Source organism: Bubalus kerabau, chromosome 7 (genome assembly GCF_029407905.1).
Source record: "Bubalus kerabau isolate K-KA32 ecotype Philippines breed swamp buffalo chromosome 7, PCC_UOA_SB_1v2, whole genome shotgun sequence".
Taxonomy (NCBI): domain Eukaryota; kingdom Metazoa; phylum Chordata; class Mammalia; order Artiodactyla; family Bovidae; genus Bubalus; species Bubalus kerabau.
This window is the reverse complement of record NC_073630.1, coordinates 41,585,223-41,597,921: the sequence shown is the minus strand read 5'-3', so window position 1 is coordinate 41,597,921 and position 12,699 is coordinate 41,585,223. Positions and strand designations below refer to the sequence as shown.

Sequence of the window (12,699 nt, the reverse complement as noted above, 5' to 3'; positions counted from 1 at the left end):
ACCACAAGAATATGTATACATGGTGGAAAGGTTGATTTTGATCATTAATTTACTATCAGTTTTCATATATGACATTGCCTTTATTAATAAGGCTAGTTGTATAAGGTACATAATTTGACCTTTTTGAGCTTATAACTTCATGTATTAAAATTTCAAAATGAGAGACAACTTATTTTAGAGATGACTATCTGATTCATTGTCAAATTTTGTTTGAGAGATAAAATGAATGTGTTTTGTTGTAGTGCTTATTTAATTTTTATGACCTGAAAGGACAACCTGGACAGAGGGAGAAGTCTGGCCTCCAGGTGATTTTTCAAAATCGCTTTTCCTATATATAAAAAATGTATACCACCAGCATTTATTTGGATTGAAAATTAAAAGTTGCTATATAAAGAGTAAATATTTTCAAGTAAATTCATAGATTTCCAAACATAGTAACATTTAATGGCATTTATGTAATCATTGAATATTCAGTGCCATTTATTTAACTATTTAGGCATTTATTTTAATTAAATTTCCTTGAAGAACTTCACCTAAAGTGACTAAAATAAATAAGGATTATCTCAGCATGCCCAATTTTATTTTACAACTGATAATTGTCTGAATTAACCCAAAGTTGTTGTCCCTTGAGTCAACGTATTTTTCACTTAAGCTTTATGAAACTTTTCAATGATTTTTCAAAAATACCTTTTCCAGACCTACTAGCTGTTTTTCAAAAATCCTAATTGGGACTTCTGTGGTGTCCAGTGGCTAAGGCTTTGTGCTCCCAATGCAAGGGGCCCAGGTTCTATCCCTGATCAGGGAACTAGATCCCACATGCCAAAACTAAGAACCCAAATGCGGCAACCAAAGATCCTGAATGCAACTAAGACTGGCACAGCCAAATAAATATTAAAAAAAAAAAAAAAAATCCCAGTGCTGGAGTCCTTTCATATTTCCAGTTCTTGAGGCCATAATTTTTAAAAGCAGTAAGATTTCCTTGATCTATCAAAATTATGCTTGGCATATGAGTCAAGTTTTAGTACAGTAATGCTGCATAACAAACAGCTTCAAAATCTATTTCATGCTTATGGGTGACTATTCATTGGAGTCTAGGCTGTGATGGGGTTTACATCTCCTCATGACTCCACGTTCCAGACTGAATGGATAATGGCTTTATGGGGCAAGTTCTTCTGATGTTGGATGGTGAAAGTTCAAGATAATTGCCATGGGGAATTTGCCATGTCTTTTAAAGCCTCTGTTTAGAGTGGTATACTGTCACTTCTTATATATTCATTTCATTGGTCAGAAAGCTGTGCCTCACTCTCTGTAAGAGACACTGCATAGTCTTACATTCAAGAGTGTGAGTCTGTGATTCTGATATAGTGACTGGGTAAAAAGTTGGAAAAAATTATGAACCTGCATAACTACAGTTCTGGGTTTTTAATTGTATAGATTATGTAAACCTTTTGATTTGTCAGATTGTTTACACAAATTGATCAGTTTTCTTAAGCAGATATTCAATTAAAGTTATCTGTCTTCTGCAAACTAACTTTATTAAATACATGTGTCATAGTACAGAATTTAAAAAATAATGACTAGTGACTGTACCTGACTAATAATTAGCCTTTGCATGATGTTTTGTAGTTTATAAAATATTTTAATATTTTAAAAATTTGATCACAAATAAGTTAGGTGACAGTATCCTTATTTTACAGATACGGAAATTAAAAGCCTGGCTTGGCAAGGCTATAACTAGTAGATTCCATTCCAGATTTTTGGAGACTTCAAATCCAGTCATCTTTCCATTACTCCATACTGGATCTTACGTTCCCATTCCCTATTCTTTCCAAGTTTAAATAAATAATGGGAATATTTCTGGACCACTGCCAGAAATGAAAGGAATCTATCACTGTACTCTTTATATTCCAACAAATTATATATCTTCTATTCTGACCTGTGTATCTGAATTAATGCAAGAGGCTGAACCTATCTAGTATTTATTCATTATCATTCCAGAAAGATGAGTTTATTTCCTTTGTTGTTTAGCAGAAAACAAGTATTTGATTTCATTAAACATTTCAAAAGTATAAGAAATTACTATGGTACACCAGTGCTTTTCAAATTAGTTCTAATGTAGCTGCCTTAGATGATGATGGTTTCTGTATTTGAGGTTCTGTGTATTAACTTATTTGGGAAAAGAAATTGGAGGGAGTTTCTGTTTCAAGGAGTAAGTCTGAAAAATCTCTGTCTATACCAAGTATAGTTAGGATGGCAAAGTTATTATTTCTTCATAAAATTCCTTCATTTGAAAATGTTTTCCACGAACTCTCTAATATATTCCAGTAGTTGGATTATAAGGAACATTCTTATGAAAAAAATCCATGTTTCGTAATGAATAATGTAACTTGTTTACTTGTTTTTTACCCTAACTTTTACAACAAATCCTTTAGCAATGTAATAAAAAAATCTGATCTGACTTTTTAGTAGTGGATTTCTATTAAATTTTCTTGGACAGCATTCCATATTCTCAAATTTGTAGGTTTTTCTGGTGCTTTATTCCATTTCTCTGTTTTATATTGTCATTTGTGCCAAATTTATTCCCTTATCCCGTATCTCCCTGTCTGTTCTGATTTCTTTCATAGTGAAAATAAAAATTAGTAGACAATAATAAATCGAGTATTTCAGAAGGTTAAATGATACTTAACACATTATTAACCAGTGACATGTTAATGCTACAGGTGTTAGTTTCTGCAGAAATCCCCTGGTCGAATAATGTGTTAAAACTCTATTGTTGGATAATGAATTTATAGCCAGCTCATTGTTCTTGCTACTTTGTCCAATAATAGTGCAAAATTACTCTCCATATTTCTTTTTAAATGTCATGGGTTTAGGTTTTTTTTAGGCCTTTCCCCCTTACTTTTAGTAGTTAGCTTTTTTATATGACCCATTGCTGTGGAGAGTGGTAATTTTATTTGTTTTATATAAAGTTAGTGTATTTAATCAATATTTTTCCCTCTTTTGAAGACTGTGAACCAGAAGAGCTGACTGACTGGTCTATGGATGAAAAATGTTCATTTTGTAACCTACAAAGAGAAGCAGTCAGTGTAAGTTTTAGTGCTATGAAATTATTTCTAAACTAATTGCACAGTTGTAATGCAAATTTTTTAAACTTAATTTGTTCTGAGAATTTGGGACTTACAGTGAAATTTAAATACTTGATTTTGATAATGAGAAGAATATTTTGAAGTCTCATGTTAGATGTCTAACATTTAGCTTAACTTGCAGGTGAAAATCCCAATACACTCATCTTTTTTGCTTATTTCACATTTGTTTCTTAAAACTCCTGACTCATAAAGTTCAGTTCAGTTCTGTTTTGTATTTAGGTCAACAAAGGTGAGCCTAGTTTGATCTGAGACTACCTTACAGTCTGATTTCTTAGGAATCAGTGGTTGGAAGATAATGTAGTACTACTTTTTAGATTTTTACTTTTTCATGAAGTCTTTTGGATATCGTAATTATCTCCTGTGAAATAATTATCAGTTTTTACTGTAAACAGGGCATAAACTAGACAAGTAGAATCTTCTTGTATGGTAGGAAGTCCTAATTCTTTTAATACTGTTGTGAGAATGGCGGAGAAGAAATGGGAACTTGGAGAACTTGCACCCATTTTAGTCATGTTAGTGGGTAAACATCTGCTTTGTTCTTAAAACTCTCATTACTGGCACGCTATATAGTGAATTTATTTAACAATATATTTTATCTTTTCTCCCCCTTCCTCTTTTTTGACAGTAGTTTTGCTAAGAAATAAGGCTAGTTTGGCCCTCTATCAAAGATAAATTTCTTTTTTCCTGACTCCTTCCCCAAATTTTATGTTCTGTATATAATTTCATATATTTAAAAGACAGAACAAATGAACACTTAGAGAATTTCTTTTTGCCATTTTAATGAAGTCCCATGTTTAAATAAAAAGTAATTTTTTTATGATGTTTTCTTCTAATTTTAGGATTGTATACCATCTCTTGATTCTTCACAGTCAACACCAACAGAGGAGCTATCATCTCAGGGCCAGTCCAACACTGAAAAGATTGAATGCCAAGCAGAAAATTACCTAAATGCACTCTTTCGAAAGAAAGGTAATATTGATATACTTTGTCATTTAAAATTTGTAGTAGAGACCTAAAATGTATGAATTTTTCTCACATACGAGTTTTTAATGTCAGTCTCTACTCCATTCTTGATTATTTCCTTATTTGTCCTTAGTTTTTCTCCATATTTTTAGGGCATTAGGATTTGCAGTCACAGGGCTAGCCTTCTGCTAGGCTTTCCTTTTCACCATTCTCAAATCTCTCCTTGACTTTATTTTGTTAATTACTGTAGGCAGAAGAAAATTTTGTATGCTTTTGGTCTTCCTTATTTTGTTGCTTTTCTCAAGACTGCAGAAGTTCTTTTGCGTTCAATAAGTGATATAATATATTGCAAAACTGTTTATAGAAATGTAACAGTTAAAAATCATTTATCAGCCAGGTTGGTAGTATATTTGCTGGCTTGAGATTTCAGTGTTTCTTTGATAGCTTGAATGTGCTATTACAATGTCACTGTTCTTCTTTGCTGCCTATCTAAACATTTAATCCAAATGAGGGTTGTTTCATGTGTTTCCTTGCTTGATACATATGTATCAGGCAGAACTTGTTTTTATGTCTTAAGCTACTTGAGAAAACTAGAGAAATATAGACCCTTCCATTTTTTTTCTTGGCCATTTCTGCAATAGTAGAATGTCTTAATTTTTACCACATAGACCTTGGGAGTAAGTGATGGTTTAGGGGGAATGCAGGGTGGTAGTGGGAAGCTCATCATACCTCCCAACTTCCAGAGATGAAGAAAATGGTACTGTATGTTCATCTAAGTACTGATAGTGCTTTTAATACTTTGAATTAGGTAACATCAGATATTTTCTGTTAAATAGGTAACTTTCAAGTTTTAATCTGTAATGTTGAATATTGTCCTTACCTTTGAGAAAGGAGGCTTTTGTTCAGTCTTAGTGTTATGAGTTCTTTTATGTGTTGAAATATGAAAATCCTCTGATTAGAATAATAATTAGCATATTAAAAGGCCTAAAATTAAGAACTATATATATTTTTAAGTGTAAAGGACTGAAAATCTTTCCCTGTGTGTAATTAAAGTAACTCATATTGAGAAATTGTCATTGTCTTTAAAAAACAAATTTAAAGAATTTTTCTACATAAACCAATATAAAAATATTTTACATGCTTTAAGGATTTTGTATTAATTTAGAAAATTTTATTCTGCCTGTATATTTACACTTACGAGAAGAATTACATTCTCAGGTTTACATCACAAAGAGAGCTGGAGGAAATGTATGCATTTACACACATGCATGCAGTAAGTTTCACTCATCTTAGAACTCATTACTCAGTCTCCTTCTCCTTTGAGTAATTTGTAATGGTAGTAGGTAGAAATTAATAATAGTAACTTTTAATATTTGATAGTATGGAGTTAACCTGTGCTCCATTGCCCTATTAAGAGTAATCAGTAAAAAATTGGTACTATTTCAGCTGATTCAAGCATCTGGGTCTTCAAGAGGTCTCCTACCAGTGGTTGGGTGAGTGTTCATGGATATTTAGTGACCTCTCCATTTGGGATTTTTTGTTTTTCTTCGAGATCTTTGAAGGATCACAGAGTTTTTAAATAAAAGGTTCTTATTAGTAGTATTTTTGCCTTACTTTAGGTCTTTAGTATTTTTGTCTTTGTTAATTTCTTTATTTGTGGTCCATCATCACCTTAATTAAACATAAGGACTTTTCTACTTGTTTACTTGGCATTGTTTCTGTTGTTTGTTTTTAATTTCTATGAATGAAATAGTTTTCGAGATTTCCAATATGGTCTGACTAGGATGTGGCTAGAAGATAGTAACAGTATCTTTTAAATGGTCTTAATTCCTTTATGCATTTATTTCTTTAGTAAGTTCTTTAACTTTGAAACAAAAGGCAAAAAAAAAAAAAAAAATTTTGTTTTTAAAGATAGGAAATACTTCTGCGTCTTTGGAAGCAAATAAAATGCTAATAGAAGCCTCTAGTTGGTTGGTGAAGTTTTTATTTGATTCCTGAACATTTCACAAAGTCAGTCATTTTTAGGAGTTCTGGATATTAGTAACATTAGTATTACTGATACTTTGAATCTGTTGCTTAGTTTGAGGAACATAAGCACGTGATCATCTTGCCAAAACACAGAGAAATCTTTTAATATTCTTATTATAGCTTGTTTATTATCTTTCCTAACTATAGTTTTATGGGCTTCGATGATACGTTACTTTTATTGAGAACTCACACTTGGGATAATTATTATGGTTGATGTCACCAATTATGATTGAACACTAAGCCCATTTAATCCCAAAACATTGTTGAGAGATAGATACTTTTGTTATCATTTTAACAGATAAAGATAATGAAGCTCAGAGAAGTTAAGTTTTGAGTTGTGAACATTTGAACCCTGGGAAGAAATTTTTAAAAGGTCAAAGATGTTTTATGTGAAGAACACTTAGATTCTAAGTATTAAGTAGAAAAATCTTCCTGTTTTCTACTACTTAGCAGCCTAGAATTAGGATTATTTTAATTGAATTGGGAACACTAGAGAGGACCTATCAGAAATTCAGAGCATTCCATCTTTCCTTCATATGAACTATGAACAGCTTTAGTGATTAGTTCCCTTACACTATTTAATAACTGGAAAAGCTTATTACTTAATCTAAATACAGTTTGGACAATCCCTTATATTAGAAGCTAGTCAAAAATACTCTTTGTGGGTTGAATAAGTATAGTCAGCGAGAGGGGATATTTTAGTGTAGAAGTGAATTTTTAACTAATTTTGTATATTCTTTAGAAATGTTTCAGAATTGAGTTCCTTGTAGACGTTAACCTGCACATTTACGTAGAGTGCTAGAGTAGAATGAAGCCTCCATGATAGCAGGGACTTTGTTTTGTTAATTGCAGAATCCTCAGTATATGGAATAGTACTTGTCACATCTTGTATCTTCAATAAATATTTCTTGAATGGATGAATGAGCACTGAGATACACTAAGATATGTTCCAGTTTTTCCACATACTTATGGTATTATACTTATTCCATTTGAAGAACAAAATTGTTGTGCATGTATATATAGTTTATCTTCTACTTTGTACTTAAATTTATTACTATATATGTTTAGCATGAATATGTTATTTGTTTTGAAATGTGGATAAACATAGGCATATAAATATAAAATGCCTTTTCTGAAGCTATCCTCATAGGATGTAAACTAAATTATTTTGACTTTAGGCTTCATATTCTCTGATCACCTGAAGCAGTATAAATCACTAGCTTACAATTCAAGAAGATATCTCTTTTATTTTTCAGTTAAAGAAACATACTTAACTAAATAGGACAGATAGTATGCACATTGTAGCTGAATGAATCATACTGCTAAGTATATAATAAAATAAAACCTTCCTTCATCAAAATATGATGTTTTTCCTACTTTATCCTCCACCCCCCCTACCCCCCACCCCACCCCCCCACAACACATATTTAACATTCATTTGACTATTATTCTGGCCATTTCTTTTTGAAGCCCTTCTTGATATATAGTTGAAAGCTGCTATTAACCAATCTTTTCCCCTGAAATTAATTGATAGCCAGGTTTTATATAAAGTTTTTCATGCCTTTTCTGAACACAAATCTTTTTCCCTTTAAACTTTTAATTTTTAAGCTTTATAATATTGCATGAAATAAATATTAATACTTCTTATTAATTAATTGGATTATGTCTGATACTAAAACATTTGACTTCTTAGAAACAGGAGTATTAAATCTTTTAGATTGCTTTTCTCTTAAATGCAGGTATCTTTGAATGGCTATATAAATTTGACCTGATTCATTCATGCCCTAAGTATTTCTTATACAAATGCACCTTTCTGATACCATGTGGTCATACACTGAAAAAGTGAATTTAAAGTGTTATATTCTTTGCAACCCCATAGACTGTAGCCCGCCAGACTCCTCTGTCCATGCAATTCTCCAGGCAAGAATACTGGAGCAGGTAACCATCCCCTTCTCCAGGGGAATCTTCCTGACCCAGGGATCGAACCCAGGTCTCCCACAGTGCAGTCAGATTCTTTACCATCTGAGCCACCAGGGAAGGCCCCTTGGCTTTCTCTTTATATGTGGGTTGCCTTTTTGGAACTCTCAGGGAACTGTATGTTGCTGCTGCTGCCAAGTCGCTTCAGTCATGTCTGACTCCTAGCAACCCCATGGACTGCAACCAGACTCCTCCACCCATGGGATTTTCCAGGCAAGAGTAGTGGAGTGGGTTGCCATTGCCTTCTCCAAACTGTATGTTAGTGTGGTAAAATAATCCACATACTATTATGAGTCATAATCCAGAGGTGTTCATGAAAAGATTTTTTTTGGGGGGGGGCCATATACATAGATGATATGAATGAAATTCTGAGAACACATTTAAAGTTATAACTGGATTTAAGATATTAGGCATTTCTGTTAAAGTCACCTTTCTGCCTGTAACACCATCCATAGTAGGAATTAAAGACAGACTGTTAGATTATTCATTTACCATTACCTGGATTCTTTTATCTCCTTTTGTCTTCTTTAATCTCTAATTTGACCTAATCAGTTACCCCTTTATAAGCACCCATATTTTTTTCCACTGTGTCTTCTGAAACTTGTGATCTTTCATCAACAATCCCCTATATCCTCAGTCTTTTCTCTTAATGTTCCCTTTACTTTATTGCTTTAGGTGAAACCTGTATATTCATAAAAGATGCTTTTGTAGCCCTTTCTCTTGCTAAATGTTTTTAATTGCTTGCTTTATGTAATACAGGAATGATAAAATTGACAAGTTCTGAGATCTTTATAGCTGCTTTCCAGTCATCTATTTACTGTCCTCACTCAAAACCCTGAGCTTGTCTAAAGCACCTGACATCTACCTGTTCCATCCACATCATCATGTTACACACCTCTACTAACTTTTTTCACTTTCTTGCTCCCGTCTTAGTTCTTGGTGACTTCAAATACTATGCAGCTGATTCATGCAACATTCTGGCTTCTCAGTTACTTGACCTCTCCATTTCTAATGATCTTTTCCTCCATTCCACTCCAGCCACCTTTCTGATGATCATCCCTAGACCTTTGCCACCTCCCAAATATAATTTCAACCATCCCTATTTCTGACTACCATTTTAATAGTCATCCCAATATTTTTTTAACCTTCTTGCAACCCCCAATCTATTGACCATACCACTTCTCACTATTCATTGTCTCATGACTTTACTTTTCTCCTTACTCATTTCAGATACTGTGCTTGATTGCTGTAATCATCTTTCTATAAAATCTTAACTTCCTTGCTTCTCTTTTCCTTTCTCATATTTGCATGTCAGAACCTCATCTGGATTTTGACCCTATACCCCATATATTATACACTTGCCCTGGAACAGCTGAACTTGACTAAAGTTAAACACCTAGGTAATTATTTTATATCCCTCTCCTCAAATTCTTCACAACTAAAAACCACCACTCCTTTTTGTAGTACAGTTACCTTCTAACATTATATCATTTGCTTATTTTTTTTAATGTATTATTCACTGTCTTTTTCCATCTACTAGTATATAAACACCATGAAGAATTGGATTTTTGTTTTTTTTTCCTACTGGGATATCTCTAGCATCTGACACATAGTAGGTACTTATTTTCTGTGCTTTTAACCATCTTCACTGTGTTCTTTTCTTTTCAACTCATCCTGATTAGACTTTCTTTTCTACTACCGTACTGAAACTGTTTTATCATTTTCATTGGTAATTCCATTTTATACTCTTTAGAGGAAAGTTAATCAATTCTCACCTTATTCAGATTTTCACCATTCATCAGTGATAGGGTTGATCACTTCCTTAATCCTGGTTTCTAGGATATTATATTCTTTTCATTTTTTCCCCCTGTCTTGCAAATTACTTCTTTCACATGCTTCTTGCTGGTTTTTGTTTTCTTTACCTTTAAATATTGAAGAGCCCAAGAGTTAGTCCGCAGTGTCTTTTCTTCTCAAATGGCTTCTCTTACTTGATAGCTTCATTTCATCCAGTAGTATGTGTTGGTGACATCTGGATATTGTAGGATTATATCTAATCCTAATCTTTTCTCTAGCTTTTCTCTCTTATATCTGTCTACTTGGTATTCTTCATTAGAATATCTAATAGGCACTTCACATGACCTCTGTAAAACAGAATTCTTGATTTTACTTTCCCAAACTTCTGTCCCAACCTTTCCTGTCTTAGTGAAAAGTATCACTCTTGACCCTAGTTGGTTGCTAGTCCCCAAAACAAGAAACTTTTCTTGATTGCTCAGTATCCTCTATACACACATGCAACCTATCATCAACTCCCATTTGTTGTTCTACCTTCAAAATCTATTCTAAATCTGACCGTGTCTCACTGTTTCATTGCTGCCACTCTAATCCAAGAGACTTCATCTCTGGCATGTACTACTTAATATTGACCAGAGACATATTAACACCACAAGCATTAGTTTCTGCAAAAATCCCCTTGTCAATATGTGTTAAAGAGCCTCCGAACTGTTTCTCTTTCTACTTTTCTCTTTCCGACCAGTTCATTTTTCTACACAAAATATTTCTGAAGCCCAAACCAGTACATTATTCCTCTGCCCAAAAGTTTCCGGTGGCTTTGCATGTCACTTAGAGTAAAATCTATCAGAGGTTTGATCTACATGGCCTAGTTTAGCCTCCTTTTCAGTCAAATCTCTTATTGCTCATTCTTTTGCAGACTCTGGCTTTTTGCTCATCCTCTGATGTGCTAACCTTATTGCCGTCTCAGGGTCTTCTCACTTGCTGTTGCTATTACCTCTGTCTAAAATCCTTGTTTGCACCTGAGCATTGCACTCCGTTGTATTAGCAAACATTACCCCTGGCCCTGATCACTTGTTGCTCCAACCACCCTGTTTATGATAATTTTTTCAGTCTTTCCTATCATTCTGCTTTTTGTTTGTTTTTCTAACTGACTCCTCTTTTAATGTGTTTGTTGTTTCTGCTACTTCTACAATATAAGAACAATAAGATGGGATTTTTATTATGCTATATCCCTAGCACTTAGAATTGTATCTGATACACTCAAAACTCAATAACTTAATTGAGTGCATATAGAAAAGGAATATTTTAAAGCTCAGCAGTAATGCTTTAAAATCATGATTTAAAAGATCATTTTTTTTTTAAAAGCATGACTTATAGTATACTAGATCTTTTAGCAAAGTCTTTAATGAGTCCTTGTATGTGATAAGAAAGTGTTCTAGGAATCAGCCTAAATAATGAAAATAAAAGTGATTCCAAATTTCTTTCAGAAATGTTTGGTCATTGAATTATTCTTTTCAGTGGTTTTACACAACCCTGATAACCTTTTAAGGACATCATTTAAATTTTGAGGAAGCAGTAGTTCTTCCATTTCTCTTTATATAAGAAGTTCTGTCTAAATTATTTCTTTGCACATTCTAATTAAGTTTAAAAAATGTAGTCTGTTAGGTGAGAGGGAAGACCTAATTCTCAGAAGAGTATAATTCTATTTGGGGCCCTTTTTTTTGTATCACCATCTGTCCCTGGGTAATATTTCTTCCCTGTACTTTGTCTCTAGTATGGCAGATAATGGAATTGGCCTGTGTATAAATAAATGTAGTAATCTATATATGCTATTCAAAATAATCAGAGTTCTGAACTGGAAAAATTCTATAATTCTATAATTACTATGTACTGTTTAGCTTTTTTGTATTAACTTATTAATATCATTTAAAAATCTTCTTAGAATACTTTTCTGATTTTCTTGAGTAACTCATAAATTCACCAGATATATCATCACCCATGTGTTCTTTCATAAAATGCTAATAATTTAGTTCTTTCTTTCCTTGAGTGTGACTTCCCCCCAAAGCAAGACTAGCAAGTTGGCCTTTATAAAACATATTTCGCATCCATGATTAGAGAAGTTAATTCATTCAGGAAAGTTCCTTCTATATGCTAGGTACCATATTAGTGAAAAAAAAGACAAAAACATCTCTGTCTGCATGAACTTTTGTGTGATAGTAAGGGGAAGCAAGCAGTAAATAAGTAAATTATGTTTGTGGTTCAGTGTACATGTATGCACATGCATACACACACACACAGTCACCTGCCTTACACACATGCTAGATATAAATATATATTTAAGTGTTGGAGACAAAGGAGGAAGAGGAGCATAGGGAATACCAGGGCACAGGTGGTATTCAAGTAACATTTGCACAACCATTTAAAAAAAAAAAAAAAAGGGTATCAAACTACAGAAAACCTGGGGGAAATACATTTCAAGAGTTAAAGATAATATGGATTTTGAAAAATTATGTATCAGGCATGTGGGAGGTGATTGCCACTCCTATTCCTCAGTTTTACAGACTACTTATTTTCCTTTTAAGACCAAGCTAAAATTACAGCATTTTAAAGCAGATACAGGATTTAGAGATTATTTGATTCTACTGTTCCTTTACTTATATACAAAAAAATAATTTAAGTAACTTGACCAAGGAACATGTATTATTTAACATGTATTAAATAATATAAGATAGTGATTATCAGTAATACTTAGTAAAATAATCAAAAAGCCATTTTACAAAATGTTTAATAAAGA

At 32.9% G+C, this 12,699-nt stretch overlaps 1 protein-coding gene across 22 annotated transcripts in view; it reads left to right on the top strand.

Annotated features, from left to right (window-relative positions):
- The window catches only part of LCORL (ligand dependent nuclear receptor corepressor like), a 175,030-nt gene that overhangs the window by 59,836 nt on the left and 102,495 nt on the right, over positions 1–12,699 (top strand). For 12 of the 22 annotated variants that reach the window (XM_055588099.1, XM_055588100.1, XM_055588091.1 and 9 more), the window contains exons 3-4: positions 3,007–3,086; positions 3,986–4,115. In XM_055588099.1, the coding sequence (XP_055444074.1) occupies positions 3,007–3,086; positions 3,986–4,115 (210 nt within the window). Of the gene's footprint in view, positions 1–242; positions 306–3,006; positions 3,087–3,985; positions 4,116–5,555; positions 5,603–12,699 lie in introns of all 22 variants that reach the window. The other 10 variants (XR_008716983.1, XM_055588109.1, XM_055588108.1 and 7 more) reach the window with 3 other exon arrangements.